At 50.0% G+C, this 16,799-nt stretch overlaps 1 protein-coding gene across 1 annotated transcript in view; it reads left to right on the top strand.

The window, feature by feature from the left end:
- Positions 1-2,971: 2,971 nt before the first annotated feature.
- Positions 2,972-16,799, top strand: part of CACTIN (cactin, spliceosome C complex subunit) — a 68,548-nt gene continuing 54,720 nt past the window's right edge. Inside the window, exon 1 of the mRNA XM_085639102.1 lies at positions 2,972-4,892. Within this exon, the coding sequence (XP_085495228.1) occupies positions 3,079-4,892 (1,814 nt within the window). The 5' untranslated portion in view covers positions 2,972-3,078. The remainder of the gene's footprint in view (positions 4,893-16,799) is intronic.

The following is a 16,799-nucleotide window of genomic DNA, read 5'->3' on the forward strand; positions in this document are numbered from 1 at the left end:
GGAGTCCTGGTAAGAGAGGGAAGTCTGAAGCTGTTCTACCAGCAGGTACTTGGAAGCATCATGTCCTTCAAGGAAGAGTCCCATTAATCAATGTTGTCCTCTGTCTTTGCAGGTTTTCCATCCCTTGGAGCCTGAGTGCCTTCAAGGAGCTCTCCACAGTAGACTCCACCTCCTGATGCACCCTCATATTGAACTGTGTAAATAGACTCCAACACTGTGAGACCAGGCGGAACAGAACAGTGCCGTGGTGGACTGTAGCCCCACAGACAGGTGATCGATAGATCCGGACTGTTCACACTGCATTCCTTGCCGACAGTCCCCTGGTTAAACTGCGGATGCATGCTGTGAAGCCGGGTGTTCCCAGCTGCACCTGCTCACTCATTCTGTCCTGCGGACAACCTGAAGAGACTTAGTGGTGGTTTGTTGTTTTATTCTTTCCCACAGGTTGTACTTGTTTCTTTTCAATAAAGTTTGGGAGGGATGTAGTGTCTGGCAGGATACAGTCTAGTGTTTGTACATGTAGTGTTTCCACCGGCCACTCCTTGAGGGATGGCTCCTACATCCATCCATCACCGGACAGGTGACCCAGCTAATAAAAGGGGCTGAATACATGTGCCCTGGGCCAGTTACCAGTACTATTCCATGGTGTCCATGTCCATCATTCACAAGTATGTGGGCCTTGAGCCCAATACGGTAAACTATCAACCAACATGACCCCATTAAGTTAAAGTTACTTTATTCTTAGAAAACTTGCTTTACTCTCCAAAAAGGGTTTTCTTCAATTCTTTTTAATAGGATTCCCCATTTTAACCATCTGGCCTCACTCATTCAAGAGGCTCCATGTGGATACTGTGATTCTGCGCAAATCCCTTCATCTCCCTGTGAAAAATAAAACGAATGTTACCTTGTGTATTCGATGAGATACCGTAGGGCGCACAAGCTAGGCATGTTTCAGTAGAAACAGCACCCTTGCAAGCTGTCATGTCAAGCACATCCTGGATCATTGAGCACAAGGCCCTTTTTGGTCTCGCTGAGCCAGCGCATGCGCTGTGCTGCGAGACATTTAGTTAGTGGCTTTTCAAAGTGCGCCACAATCATTCCAGGCCTCAAGCTTGCGTTCATGAGAGCAGCCGCCATGTGGCTTTCATGGCTCATTAAGCCTTGCTCTCCCAAGCGCCTCGCTCTGCCCCTCCCCCACCTAAATGAAAACATTGATTACAGAAACCCACATTGCTTCGAAAACACCTATAACCTTCCGAAGTAAAGGAATGCATATTTATATTGACTCTCTGCGTGTTACCAAAATTTTCTTAAAGCTAACACTGACCTGCAGTGTTCATTTTATGAATTGCTTTTCTGTTATTGTAAAATGAATTGCCAGCCATGGGAAGTTCGAGAATTCTAGTCCACACACAGTATAAGAAGTACAAAGTGAATGAAAGTGTCAGAAAACCGTCCCTGCCTAGCAAGAAATGAACAGAGGTGGCTTATTTCTGCATACCTTTTTTATTAGAATGCCCTTCCTGGACGAGATCTAAATAGTCAATGTACTGGTGAATAGCTAGCTTGTAAATAAAATACTTAGAGTTCCGCTTTGTTTTTTTCTCTTTTTAATGTCATTTATATTAGGGATTCCTTTACAATCCGTATTTGAGGCGCATGTCCACCAGTTACCCTTTTAAAGAAAGGATTTGTGTACATAACTATGTTGTACGGTCTTTGAATACCTGAAATAAGCATACACGAACACCTAGCTTCGGTTTTCTCGTACAGACTATTTCTGACATTACGAATCCACTGTAATAAGAAAATGTGGCATTCCATTTCGCTGCATTCTGCTATTCCTTGCTGTGCCATTTAAGATGACGTATGCTTGTTTAAACAGAGGAGTCATTTACAAATGTCTACACTTGGCATTGTCTTCCTTGTGCGCAAGTTCCCAGATGGGTTGAGCCATATAGGAAGCTCTGGGCCCAGAAACTGCCCTTTATTCGCATAGACGTTGCAGCGCTCGGGTGGACAGCTCAGCAGGTGCTGCTCACTCAGGCGGAAGGACCTGCCAAGGAGCTTTCACGTCGGCTGTTCCCTTAATAGCATGAGTTCTCAGCGATCTAAGGCGCATTATGAGTCAGCATGAAAATATTAAACTTAAATTTGTTTTTGTTTAGGTAGCTAGTGCAAAATCCAAATGTTGGCTCTGCTGGCTGGATGTGTGCCTTGGGGTTTAGATGGGAGCGTCTCTCGTGTTTTTTTTATGCAGCTGCTGCAATTTCTTGGTGATTTTTGGCACCTCGGTGTACTGCGGACTGTATTTATTTATGTGGACAGCATCACTGAAGATTTCCGTTCAGCTTGTTGTATTTGATTTAATGTTGTGCATTTCTAACACTGGTGCCGGAAATCTGTGAAATGCTTTCAATTTGAGATTCCTGTATTCATATTAACAATTATCAAGGGAGTAATAACACTCTTATATAATCATAATACATAATGTGCTTATAGAGTAATTTAAAGATTGGCACCGTGCTGGCTCCTTTGTCCATAGTGGTATTAGCTTCGGGAGAAACACGCATTGGCATAGCCAATAGGTCTCGCCTTTGGGACCGTATAAGTGTTTAGCCATGCAACACTTGATGTTGTTGCACCAAGGATATTGTGCTGCATAACTCAAAACGTATAAGGTCCCAAAGGCGAGACCTATTGGCTATGCCAATGCTTGTTTGACTAGCATATTTTGAAGAATAATTTCTGTACAGGTTAGAGCCGTTGTATGATATCGATCACGACAGCAAGACACTTATAATTTTGCTAGGAGATTTTTCTTTATCGTTTTCCTTTAGCAAACATCAGTTATCACTTATAAGGAGAAAAACAAATACGAAAATAAAATATGGTTAAACCAATGCAATATGGCCGACGAACCTCCAAGCAGTGGGATATTGTAGGCCTTCGTTTGTGTCAATGCTCTTCCCGGTTCATGCGGGGTCTTTCCTAGCTCTCGTCGCAGGGTTAGGTGCCCGCGACGACGCCTGATGGAGAAAGACCCATACATGAACTAGTGACCGAGCGGCTCCTGCCATGGGCTCCCGGGAGCGGGCCGGGAAGCGCAGGAAAAGGAAGCGGGACTCGGAGTCAGACTCTGGCGGGGAGAGCAGACGACGACGCAGGCCGCAGTCCTCGGACTCTGAAAGCGATAGTGACCGGGGCTGGAGGAGGGAGAGGCGGCGTGCAGAGCCGGAGAGAGGCCGAGGGAGGGAGCTGAACCGCTTGGGGTCGGGTATCCCCGCGGAGGCCGGGAGGAAGAACCGGTCTTCCTCCGGGAGCTCTGCGGACAGGGCAAAGGGACGGCTGAGCAGCGCCAGTGACAAGGAGCGCAGAAGAAGCCCCCCTACGTCCCGCCTGAAAGACAGAGAGCGTCCGGTGGATAGGTGGGACCGGGGTAAGGCCCGCAGGAGCAGCCGCCCATCTTCAGCCGAAGCCAGGGGAAAGAAAGGAAAGCCGAGCCGCGCTGGATCCAGCAGCTCCAGTGACAGGGGCAAGAAGGCCCGCAGGAGGAGCCGGTCTGGGTCCAGCAACCCTGGGGACCGTGGGAAGCAGAAGCCGCGGGGTAGGAGGAGCCGGTCTGGGTCCAGCAACTATGGGGACCGTGGGAAGCAGAAGCCCCGGAGCAGGAGGAGCCGGTCTGGATCGGGCAACCATGTGGACCGTGGGAAGCAGAAGGCCCTGGGCAGGAGGAGCCGGTCTGGATCTAGCAGCCCTGGGGACCTAGGGAAACAGAAGCCCCGCAGGAAGAGCCGGTCTGGGTCCAGCAGCTCTACTGACAGGGGTAAGAAGGCCCTGGTCAGGAGGAGCCCGTCTGAGCCCAGCAGCCCTGGGGACCGAGGGAAGCAGAAGCCCCACAGGAGGAGCCGGTCTGTGTCCAGCAGCTCTGGGGACCGAGGGAAGCAGAAGGCCCTGGGCGGCAGGAGCCGGTCTGGTTTCAGCAGCTCTGAGGACCGAGGAAAGCCGAAGGCCCTGTGCAGGAGGAGCCGGTCTGGGTCCAGCAGCTCTGGGGAACGAGGAAAGCCGAAGGCCCTGGGCAGGAGGAGCCGGTTTGGGTCCAGCAGCTCTGGGGAACGAGGAAAGCCGAAGGCCCTGGACAGGAGGAGCCGGTCTGGGTCCAGCAGCTCTGGGGAACGAGGAAAGCCGAAGGCCCTGGGCAGGAGGAGCCGGTCTGGGTCCAGCAGCTCTGGGGAACGAGGAAAGCCGAAGGCCCTGGGCAGGAGGAGCCGGTCTGGGTCCAGCAGCTCTGGGGACCGTGGGAAGCGGAAGCCCCGAGCCAGGAGTAGCTCCAGGGAACAGGGGAGGCAGAAGCCCTGCAGAAGGAGCCGCTCAAGTTCCAAGGACAATGGGAAGCAGAAGCTCCGCAGGAGAAGCCGCTCAGGATCCAGCAGTCCGGGGGGCCGGGATAAGGCTCGACTCGGTACCAGGGACAGACGACTAGGAAGCCCCGGAGGGAGGAGTCGCAGTGGCTCCAGAGGTAGGATGAAGTGTGTCGGCGGTGCCTCTCCATCAAGAGGTAGAGAGAAAAAGCGTCCGCGGAGGACAGGCAGGTCTTCGAGCTCTTCTGGATCCAGTGCCTCAGGGGAGAGAAAGAAGCACAGGCCCCGCAAAGAAAACAGCTCGGCCTCCAGACATGGTAGCCCTGCCGAGGGCAGGCCGGCCCGGTCTGTGGGGAGCGCAGCCAAGCACAGGAGACGCAGCAGGTCCTCTGGTTCAAGGGACAGACGGGCATCGAAAGAGAAGCGGAAGCGTGTCCGGGACTCGCCGCAGAACTCCCATCCACGGAGAAAGGGGGATAACTCCCGGGGGAAAGAAGAACGGCGCCAGCGAAAGAGGGAACACAGTGGCAGGTGAGCATGAAATCTGTTTCCACCCCTGTCAATAAGTCAAAATGTCCACTTTTATTTTGTATTATATCTGACAGTCCTAAGACTGTTGATTATAAAGTTGCGATGTATAGTGGTACAAAGTTTTTTTTTATTTTTTTTTTTTAAATGAACAAAAAGGTTACTTACCAGTGGGAGTAGTTTTTCTAAAATTCAACCCAACCATTAGATGACAGAATAATGCACTGCATGTGAATCCATAAAAGATTAATGCTGCAAAACATTTTCTGCCGTCAGTATGACCTTGCATCACTTGTGAGTTTAGGTACCTTCTTCACCTTAGTTCGAGGATTGTGGCATAGTGCCAAGTCTGTTTTGGTTTGTGAGCTGCAATGTCAGTCGTGTATTTTTGGTGTTGATTGTTACTAGCAATATGTCTTTTATAATAATAGGAGACAAAGTGTGTGTTGGCATATATGGAACTCGGTCTGTCACATGGTATTGGCTCTTTGCATACAGTCTATAATTTAAGAGTCCTTATCACACAGAGATCTCCCACAAAAAAACCAGAGAGGGTTTCCAGCGCCTTTGAGCAGGCTCTGCATGGCTGATGGCCATTATGCTTTTTAAAATCTTTCATGGAGATAGACTTCTGTGTCAGAAGCTTTTTAGTGTTATTTGCGACAAGGAAGTAGATGCTCTAGTAAGAACTGGTCTCCTAAGCCCTGTCCCCTTCACTGCACTTCCATGGCTGGTAAGGCAGTGACTGACTCTGTGCCCACCCCTGGTGGCAGAAGATCTTTTGTGGGCCATACCACAAATTTACTGTGGGTTTAGAGTCTGCCAAATGCTTCCATTAGCTGGCTTTATCGTACACATTTGCTTGCTCCATACTTGATGACAATTGTTCCTTTTACTTCCTCTTCTTGTTTTTGTTCCTCCCCGAAGCATGGTCTCTTGCTATCCTTTGGATTGGCTAACTTGTATTCTTTGAATCCTCTCTTTTGGGGAACTATTTTTCTTTTCATCAAGCACTTAACGAGAGTACATGTTTTTAGGTCTCGCCTGGCTATCGCATAAGCGATCGCTCAGCGAGACTTATGTAGGGGGCTTCAGAAAATGCTCACAAAGGCTTCCCAGGCGGATCGGGTAGCGGTTACGCGCACAACCACGCGCATTCCATTTGCCACCAGCTACTTCCTGCGCGTGCGCCGCCTCACGCATTCAGAGAGATTTAGTAAGGGGCACAAGACCTTAGGAATGTGGTTTATGGCCAGTGCATGTGAGGCATTCAAGCGCGAAGCTGGTATCAGGCATCGGACTTGAAAGCAGCAGACTGCTTTCGCCAGCGTGCGCTCGGCCTCACTTCCTGCATCCCCTCTTACAACAATTAACTTTCGTTATAACTCACACCCCATAAGCTCGTTCCCCCCCCCCCCTTTCCTTTGATGTCCGCTTTTCTTGTTGTTTACAAACCACGCCGCACACTGCTGGACGCCGCACACTGCTGGACGCCGCACACTGCTGGACGCCGCACACTACCGGACGCCACACCCTGCTGCACGCCACACCCTGCTGCACGCCACACCCTGCCGCATTACACCCTGCCGCATTACACCCTGCTGCACGCCACACACTGCTGCACACCGCACAATGCTACATGAAACACTGCTGCACGGCACACACTGCTGCACGGCACACACTGCTGCACGCCACACACTGCTGCAAGGCACACACTGCTGCACGCCTCACAATGCTGCACGAAACACTGCTGCACGCCGCACACTGCTGCACGCCGCACACTGCTGCATTACTCACTGCTGCATGCTGCATGCCACACACTACTGCACGCCACACACTGCTGCACACTGCTGCACGCCGCTGCACGCCACACAGTGCTGCATGCCTCACACTGCTACACGAAACACTGCTGCACGCCGCACACTGCTGCACGCCGCACACTGCTGCATGCCGCTGCACGCCACACAGTGCTGCATGCCTCACACTGCTGCACGAAACACTGCTGCACGCCACACACCACACACTGCTGCACGCCGCACACTGCTGCACGCCAAACACTGCTGGAGACTGCTGCATTACTCAATGCTGCATGCTGCACGACACTGCTGCACGCCGCACGCAGCTGCACGCCACACAGTGCTGCAGGCCTCCCACTGCTGCAGGCCTCCCACTGCTGCAGGCCGCACACTGCTGCAGGCCGCACACTGCTGCACTCCACACACTGCTTTTATGCGAGTTTATGCTACTGACATTGTAAATGACAATGCCTTTTATTTGTTTTAAAACCAAAACATAAATAAAAGGCATTGTAATTTTACAATGCCAATAGCTCAAACTCTTATAAATGCGAGACCTATTGCATTGCAAATGCTTGTTCTTTCTTGTATGTTTTTCCCCTTTGGTACCCGTCCCTGAATTCTTGTTATTCTCTCTCCGATGTGCTTCTGCTTCTCCCATGTGCTTCTGCTTCTCCAGTGCCCTCACATTCCTTGTTGTTCTGTCTCTAGTTTATTCAGTGGCCTCCCCACCATCCACCCAGATTTTTAGGTTGAAGCCTGCCAGGAGGCTACAATCAGCCTTTTGCTACTGGTGTGAGCATCAACTCGCTCTGTGTGTATGTGTATGTATGTTATGTATATATATATATATATATATTTTAAAAGTTTTTCCTAGAGCAAAGACACTTTGCAGTTTTCTGTTTGGAATGTTCTCATTGGTGCAGAAAACTGCTGAATAACCAGCTTCATGTAATGCAGGTTGATAGTATAACAGTTTGAGGAAGGGTGGGTCGAACTTGTTAAGTGAAATATATTTAGGATTCTGGAATGGAATGTGGTGTGTGGCTGTAGAAGGTATGAAGAGATACTTATGGAACCCCCTGCAAAGATTGAAGGCTGGCAAGTTAGTAAACTAACAATTCAAGATTTTCCAATATTCCGGACACAGTTTTTAGGTCGCGCCTGGTGTAGCTGCGCGAATGCGCAGTCTCGCTGAGGAGATTTAGTGTTAACAGGTATTTTCTGTAAGGGGCATTAAGCACCACCCTTCTTTTCCATTGGCTGGCGTCACCGTTTATGCTAAACGGTGGCCAGCCATTGGAAAAGAGGTGTCGGTGACGTATTTGCTTGGCTTTTCGAGACGTCCCATTTGGATGGACTCGCTAGCTTTGCGTTGGTCGCAAAAGGTTTCTTAACTTTATGGGGCTAAAAACACATGGCCCCATAAAGACAAGAAACCTTTTGGCAGGTTAGGCCGGCAGAAAAAGCCAAGCAAATACGTCATGGCGTCTTGGGTGGGGGAGATGCGCGGGGCAGGCGGGGGTTTGCTGGGGCTGGGAGTGCGGCAAAAGGGGGGGGGAAGAAGGGAAGGGAAAAAACCCTGGCGCCCGACTGACGGCCAGATCCCCCACTCCCCAGGATCAAGCAAGCGCCCAGGCTCCTCGCCTCTTTAGCGGCTGCCAGGAAGTGCGACAGTCCGTTCCCAGGCTCACTCCAGCTCCTGACTTGCAGTCACCTCCTAGGAGGGGGGCCTTGTGTCTTGCCCAGGATCCCTGCAGTGGCAGTCCGGTCCCGCACACCGGCGCAGACCAGCGTGGGGAGGGGGCGTGTATGATTGGGTCGCGCAACCCTTCTGCCAGCGTCTGACTTGCCGTAGGGCCCACCGCCACACCAGGCCACCAGTCACAGGCGCAGTCCGCCGACCCAGTAGTTTGTGTGGGCTCCCTCTATGGCAAAGCGGCACAGAAACAGTAGGGGGAAGCAACATTCCTCTCCTTTTGACGCCGCCAGATCGGCGGCCGAGTGTGTATCGACTGTCCGGCGCCGCACCTCCTCCAGTCAGGTCTGCCCAGGGCGTACGGCGGGTAGGATCTCTCTAGGCGCTCCCAGCGCCTCACAATCCAGCAGGTGCACTGCTGGTGCCAAGGAGGGGAGGCGGCACCGCTAATTCAGCCGGAGCAGCGCCAGCAATTCTCCAGGATCCTCCTCTCTCTGGGGTGCACTAGGAGGAGTACCGGAGTTCAGGGGCCTCGGAGCGGGCCGGGAGATCACCAAGGCGGAGCCGCCATCTTGGGATCCCCGTGAGGCCAGAGATGCCGCAAGGGCCGCCCGCGCACTACCAAAGAAGGCTCAGAGGTCAGGGAGAGGCAGGCAGGTGGCGTGTAAGGTGGGAACTCCCTGATGGCGATGTGTGGCACGGGGGGGGGGGATCGTTTTGCTTGAGATCAGCACATGTCTTTCTCGGTGACGGTTCAAGGGAACAAGTAGATCAACTGTACGCATGCAGAGTGGCAATCCAGGTGCATAGACACAGCAAGCGGTAAAAGAGTGGGTGGGGCATTCACCACAAGCGCAGTACGGTATATCAAAGCAGAGCTATGGCGGAAGTTAAATAAAAGTTTGTATATATGTCACTCCCCCTAGTAATAATAAAATAACATTAAAAGTAAAATTCCATTCAGGAAACCCCCCACCCTGCGCAGCTCCCAGCAGACAAACCCAGGCGTGGGAGTGCTCCAAGGCCGCAGCTGCAGGGAGGGCTGGCACGCCCGTGGTGAAAGTCCCAGACTCCACACTACAAAGTGTGCAGGAGGCCTCCGCCTGTAAAATGCAGTACCCTGAAGGTCATGAGTTGAAACTCTACTCAGCCTTCCGTCCTTACGAGTGGTTTAAATTGGGTTACAGTTTCATTGTGTTATTCATAGTTTCTAAAACCGCTGAAGTGTGGCACGTCGTGCTATGCAAAAAAAAGATTCAGTTAACCCATGAGTTGTCTTAGCATTCAAGCCGTGTTCCCGCAGAGCATGCTAACGGCAGTGATTATGCGGTTATCGGCGTGAGCTGGATTTCCAGCCACCTGCCAAGGATGGTTACGCTTGGTGGTGGGAGGAGTTAAGCGAGTTATCGCTATTTTCGGAGCTCCTCTTAAGCGTACAAAGTGCAGTCGGAGTTGCAATTGGGGCTTTCAGAGAGGCATGATTTAAACGTTCATTCAACCTGCCTTACTTATTACGTACGGCTGCAGGGGCGGGCTGAAGTTGATTTATAACCAGAGCACCTGAAATTATGTGGTACGGCTGAGTAAATTATGCGGTAAAAAGGCACATGATGCGGCTTAATGTGTAAGATTTTGTGATACTATTACTTTATTATTTTGTCCTTTACACACTTCTTAAGACTCGTCTGGGCTTTGGTTGCACCTCATGAGTACCAGTTTAGAACCCAAATGCAGCAATAAGCAACAGAAATGTAACCAGTCAACCTTTGCAAAAGGCTTTCTATTGCGTGCAAAACGTGTCGCTTCGTTGTTATTAACTTTTGAACAATTTGCGCGAGAAACAAAATTTTTGTTTGTTGAAATCTACAGATTATGCAGCAAATGATGAGATGTGTGGCAAATGTGTCAGATCTATAATTATGCGGAAAAGAGCAGTGGCCGCACAATCACATAATTCCAGTGACCCTGCTTATAACAGTGTGTTATGCTGTTGAGTGATTTTGCGGTTTTCCTACTGGAGACATCACTGTCTGTGGTTCAAGAAAGCCCCCATCCGTTGAGTCAAAAGCGCAAATGCGCACATCGATGACGTCTCATTTTTGTTGTGCGCTGGTATTAGAGCTTGCCGTTTGCTAGCTGACATCAACCTCAGTAATAACTTCTGAGGTGAATCTGTTCCATGCACTTGTTTATGAGAGGGAATAGGTGTGGACAAGTTATTAGAGATACATTTCCTTATTAAACAAGCATTTGCAATGCAATAGGTCTCGCATTTACGTGAGTTTAAGCTATTGGCATTCTAAATGCTTGTTCAATTCTGTCAAGGAAACTGGGTGAGGATTATGCTTCTCTTCCTTTTACTGCTTCAAAACAAGACAGTCGCAACGTTTTTTAAAATACTACATTTCCCATGACTCTGTACAGTCACTTGACCAACCATAGAGACCCAGCCCTATATAACTCCTCAACATCCCATGCGCTTCCTCTCTTTGCTCAGTTCAATGAAACAAAGTCAGTCTGAAAATCTAGGAGTGCCAGATTATACAACCAAAGTTCAGGCCCCTGCAACAAGGCATCAACTAACAGTACTTGAGACCCAACAGGGGTCGGAATCGTGACTCGTTCCAATGGTCCTTTGATGAACATCTCCGCCGGAAACTAGCTACTCGCCAAGCAGGAAATCTCCATTGCCTCGGAATGTTGTATAATCTGACTTTCATTTGTTACCAGTTTCTAGTAAGGAATCAAAATAATAAGCCGTAAAATTGACCTAGCCACAGACATCTCATAAGCAGAATACAGTCAAGAGGTAGGAAACAAGGATTAATCAAATCATTACAAATCAACTGTAATACATAATCACAGAGAGATAAATACAACATCGTGGTTGGGATAATCCTCGCCTCCTTGTTCTTAATAGAATTGGAAGTTCTTGTCCCGAATGTTGGAAACATTTATTCTATGTCAGGACCAGAGGTTCCGATTATGCTTGTTTAAAGCTGCGCCGCCACAACAGAAGCATCATCCACAATAGGTTTACAGTAGAATGACTTGAGCGTTGATACCGCTGACCAATCTGCCGGTTTCAGAATGTCAGACAAACTAGAACCCAAAGCAAATAATTTAGAGGCCATTGCGCCACACGTTGAGTGGGCACCAAACATGTAAATATGAATCCCAGCTTCACTCATGAGCCAATGCACCCATCTCTTAAGAGTGGCAGAGGCCACTGGGCGAAAGGATTTCTGTAAAGCAATTGGCCTCTCATATCAGTACGAAATTCAGCAGAACTTACTTCGTATGCATTCAAACACTGCACCACATGAAGTTTGGGGTTATCTGGAGAAGCAGGATAAGAAACAGATGATGAATTACATATGGTGCACCAAAAAATGGGAAAAGTTACCTCTTCTGAGGAAAAAACTCATCCTGCAAGATCCGTTTATCAGACGTCTGACACCCTCTTACAAGATGTGAGCCACAATAGCATAGTTAGTTTGGCCAATATCTTTTGTGAGACCAGGAGTCCAAAAACCGCACGAACACAGACCCATCCCACAAAACAGAATACGTAAGAGGAGGAAGAGGATGGACTGTATGGATGCCTCTTAGTAACTTAGACAGTGGGGTGTTTGCCTACCAGTTTACCTTCAACAGATGTATGACCCACAAAAATGGCATACCTAAAATTAACAGATCGGTATGCAATACCCACAAATGCCAGGGATGACAATAAAATCACTACCAAACAACAATCTACATCAGCGGGATCTGCACCCCTTTTCATGGCACTAGCCACTCCAACGATTCCAAATGGAAGAAAGTCGTTGGTGAGTGCTGGAAGTCCAGGCCTGACTGATGAGGTCATTATCCCCTATGCGTAAGTCCTGGAACACTCCATCTTCTCCTAAAACCCTTCAAGCTACTAGAGAGAGATGTTGTGACAAGATCAACGGAGGGAGAGAGTTGGGGGGGGGGGGTTGACGGAAGGAGGTTCCTACGAAACTGAATCAGAATCAAGACAAGCACAGGTCAGCTCCAGGAGAACTAGAAACCAAGCCTGGCCTCTCCAACAACGTGTCGCCAGCACCAGTTCTGCTCGTTGATGGCGCAGCTGAGCCAACACCTCGGGGCTCATCAAGAACTGGGTAAATGCATAAAACAGGTAGGAAGTGCAGTCGTGAAGAAAAGCGCCCGTGGCTTGGGCTTCCGGATCTGGAGGCCAACTGAAGAAGGTTGAGAGTTGGCGATTGAGCTGAGACTCAATCATGTCTATCGCACAAGGACCCCACTTGCGATTCAGCGCATGGAACACTCTCTGATGGAGTCTCCAATTGCTGAAATCCTGAAGATGCCTGGACTGCCGTTCCGCAGCAGTATTGCTCTGTCCCGGAAGGTATTCCACCACTACAGAGATCCAATGCTGTAGACAACAAGCATTGGAAATGCAATAGATATCGCATTTGTTTGAGTTAGAACTATTGGCATTGTAAATGGCAATGCCTTTTACCTATGTGTTATGGAGTGTATGTATGTATGTGGTGTGTAGTGGAATTATTTAATTTAAGGTTTTTGTAGAGCGCGTAGTAACCCTTGAGCATCCCAGCGCTTGAACCTGACTTCGGGGGGGAACAGCAGCAGGAGGGAAGAGGAATCAGGGAAAGAGAAGAGTTTTCAGTGCCTTCCTGAACTGAAGGAGATTTGGTTCGGTTCTTAGACTCCAAGGGAGGCTGTTCCAATGTTTGGCAGTGTGGACCGAGAAGCGGCGTCCTCCAGACCGAGCTTTTTTTACTCTGGGAACCGTGATGAAATTCTCTCCGTTTGATCGAAGAGCTCTTGTTGCTTTGTAGGGGATGATAAAATTATTGAGGATGGGTGGGCCTTTGTTATGGAGAAGTTTGTGGGCCAGACAGAGGGCTTTGAAAGCAACCCTCTCTCTGACTGGGAGCCAGTGAAGGAGCTTCAAAGCTGGCTTTGCCGAAGATCTGGCTGGTGTGTGAGTGAGTAGTCGGGCAGCGGCGTTTTGGATTCTCTGCAGGGTATTAAAAGTAGCTTCCGGGGCACCCAGGTAGATTGCATTGCAGTAATCTAACCTTGCCAGGATGAGGCCCTGGATCAATAGTTTCCGGGAAGTGGCGGGAAGCAAAGGGAAGACCTTCCTACATGCCCTGAGGAGACCAAAGCATATTCCTGCTGTCTTTTTGGCCTGAGTTCTGAAGCTCAGATCCTTTTCGAGCCATACGCCCAGGCTCTTGACCTCCTCCTTGGGGGCAGGGGGGTCACCTAAACAGTCGGGCCAGATGTTAGGCGGCAGGGAGGGCTCTTTATGTCCGAGCAGCAGGATATCGGTCTTGGACCCATTCACTTTCAGCGCTGAGGTGTTCATCCAGCTGTGGATTTCGGTGAGACAGCTGTGGAGATCGGAAGGATCTTGGTGTGGGTGTGAAAGGGTTACCACCAGCTGGGTATCGTCTGCGTAATTGATGATCGTCACGCCGAACGGGGTGACCACTTCCTCCAACGGAGACATGTAAACGTTGAATAACGTAGGGCTAAGAGATGAGCCCTGCGGTACTCCACAGCGGAGGGGGATCGCGCGAGAGTGGCTGTCATTCTCCCAGACTTGGAAAGAGCGACCATCTAGAAAAGACATGAGCTACTTCAAGGCCGTGCCCCTTACTCCAGTGTCTCTCAGCCGCTGGATTAAAATCTGGTGATTTACAGTGTCGAAGGCCGCACTGAGGTCCAGGAGGATCACTGCCACTGATCCTCCTGTGTCCAGAATGCTTCTGGCCTTCTCCACTGCCGCCAGGAGGGCGGTGTCAGTGCCCTGGCCGGGGCAGAAACCAGTCTGGGAGTTCCTGAGTATGTTGTTACTTTCAAGAAATAGTGATAGTTTTTTATTCACTAGCTTCTCCGTGATTTTACTGTTTCCGGGGAGGAGGGAGATTGGCCTGTAGTTGGCTAGGTCCTGGGGGTCCAGTGAAGGTTTTTTCAAAAGACCTTTGACCACCGCCGCTTTCCAGCTGGGAGGGACTACTCCCTGAGTGAGGGAGACATTGATGAGGGACGTGAGAGGAGGGATAATGGTGCTGGACACTTTTTTCAGGAAATGAAGCGGAGCAGGGTCGCTGGGGGAGCCACTTTTAATTGTGGCCAGCGTTGCGGCGACCTCTTCCGTGGATACTGGGCCGAAGGTGTCGAGAAGGGGTGAGGGGGCATCGGTGGAATGACTGTGGCAGTGGGGAGAGTTAGAAGGGTCCCTGTCCGTATGGCCGGCGGGGGGTAGGGATGCGAGAATTTTTTGAATTTTCTCGTCGAAAAAAGTGGCCAGTTGAATACATTTACTTTCCGCGGCTTTGGGGTCCAGGGGTTTTGCAGGGGGATCTGGAGCCTGAAGAAGTTCTTTAAGAATAGCGAAAGTTTCTTGGGCAGAGCAGGGCGAGTTTTTAATTCTATCTTCGTAGAATGCGCTCTTGGTTTTTTGGAGCTCCCGTTTGTAAGTTTTTATGGAAGCACGGAACGTACCTTTCTTGTCTGCTGTCTTGTCTTTCCTCCATATGCGTTCATTTCTCTTGCATTCCTTCCGTAAGAGATTCAATTCGGGGGTGTACCAGGGAGAGGGGTTAACTCTCTTGGTACGTTTAAGGGTGCTGGATCTCGGTAGGAGGCAATCCAGTGATTGGGTGAGCCATGTATTGAATTCAGTGTCGGCTGTAAAGGTGTTTTGAGAGGGAGGGGGGATATCTTCCCTAAGTTTGGCTGCCCATTCTTCTGTGACCAGTTTGTGCCAGCGTCTGATAAGAGTTCTGATTTTGGGCGGTTGGGGTGGAGGAATATTGATGTGCCATTCGAAGGGGACCAGGAAATGGTCGGTCCAGTTAAGAGGGAGGTGAGCGCGGGTATTAAGGTCTTGAATGTTTGTGAAGATGGGGTCAAGTAGCTGTCCTTTGTCGTGAGTGGCCTGTGGGTTCTTTAAGCAGAGACCAGAGGAGGAGATGTCCAGTAAAAATTCGGCTGCCTGAGTGTCGACTGGGTCCAGAAAGTGAAGATTGAGATCCCCCTAACAAGAGGTAGTTAGAGGTAGTTGTAGACTCGAGAGTGACATGGTCGATGAGCTTGCTGGGGAATTCGGCGAGTAGGCCGGGGGGGCGATATACAAGCAGTCCCGACAGGGATGTTACTGGTGAAATTTGGATGGTGAAGTGGCAGCTTTCGCAGTCTTTGATGTTGCCATCTAAGATTCTGCAGGTGAGGGAATCCTTGAATATTATGGCTAGGCCACCTCCTCTACCACGCGGTCTATTCAGAGAATAGATTTGATAGCCCGGAGGGAGCGCGTTGACAATGTCAGGGCCGTTGTTGGGGGTGAGCCATGTCTCAGTGAGAAACAGAATGTCCATGGCGTGGTTTGAGATCAGGAGGTTTATTTCGTGGGCGTGTTTAACAAGCGACCTGCAGTTGAGTAGGCCTAGCTGGAGGCCACCACGTTCAATATCTGCGCCGGGAGGATTACAGAGACTGCAGCCGGTAAATGGATTATCGCCCATGAGGGTGTAATTGCAGGAGGGATGTTTTAGTGTATTCAGGGCCAAAAGCCTATCTCGGGTATAGACAGGGCATTTCTTGGGAGAAATGGGCATAGTGGCTGGGCCTGGGACCGTCCGGGCCCAGACGGGCTTGCCTTTGGCGCGCCTTCGGCGTGCTGACGGCGCGCCCGCTGCGCCCGTCCGCTGCGCGTCCGAGTGCTGCACATGATTTTATGCCGGGAGATGGCGTGGGGGGCGTGGCCTGATGAAGTGGGCGTGGCCTGTGAGCAGGCTCGCTCGCTGATGGCGGTGATGGCGATTTCCTACCCCGTGGCAGCGTTCAGATCGGCTGCACGGGTGTTAGGGATTCTGGATAAGTGCCCCAACCAGACTAGCAGGTGAGGGAGAGGTGCGCAATTATTAAAATCAATTTAACACACAAGTTTTAAAAACAGTTCAATTTCGAGCAGAGCTCCTGGCTGTGCCTCAGGAGTACAGCGAGTATGTGGGTTGAATTTAATTAGTTGCGTAATTGTTTGGTGTGGAGTGGATTTGTGTAGTGGAATTATGTGGCTTGGTGTGCTGGGGAATTTTATGGATAGTAATTATTTGGTATTGAGTGTAATGGAATTATGTGGAGTGGGATTGTGTGTAATGGAGTGTCATTAAGTGGAATGGTATTTTGTGGAGTGGTATGTAGTGGAGTTTTAAAAAAAAAAAAATTTTTTTTAAAAAGAAACCTTTATTTGACTTCAAGGAGTTACAGACATGGGCCTACAACCCTTTGGGCCGGCCGCTAATTAGCATGAGACGTATCAGTCACCGTTATACAGATTGGTCAATCCGGGGAGCCCGTCAGTCCATCATCGCTCCCAATGAAGACAGA

This window comes from Triturus cristatus, chromosome 12 (assembly GCF_964204655.1).
Source record: "Triturus cristatus chromosome 12, aTriCri1.1, whole genome shotgun sequence".
Taxonomy (NCBI): domain Eukaryota; kingdom Metazoa; phylum Chordata; class Amphibia; order Caudata; family Salamandridae; genus Triturus; species Triturus cristatus.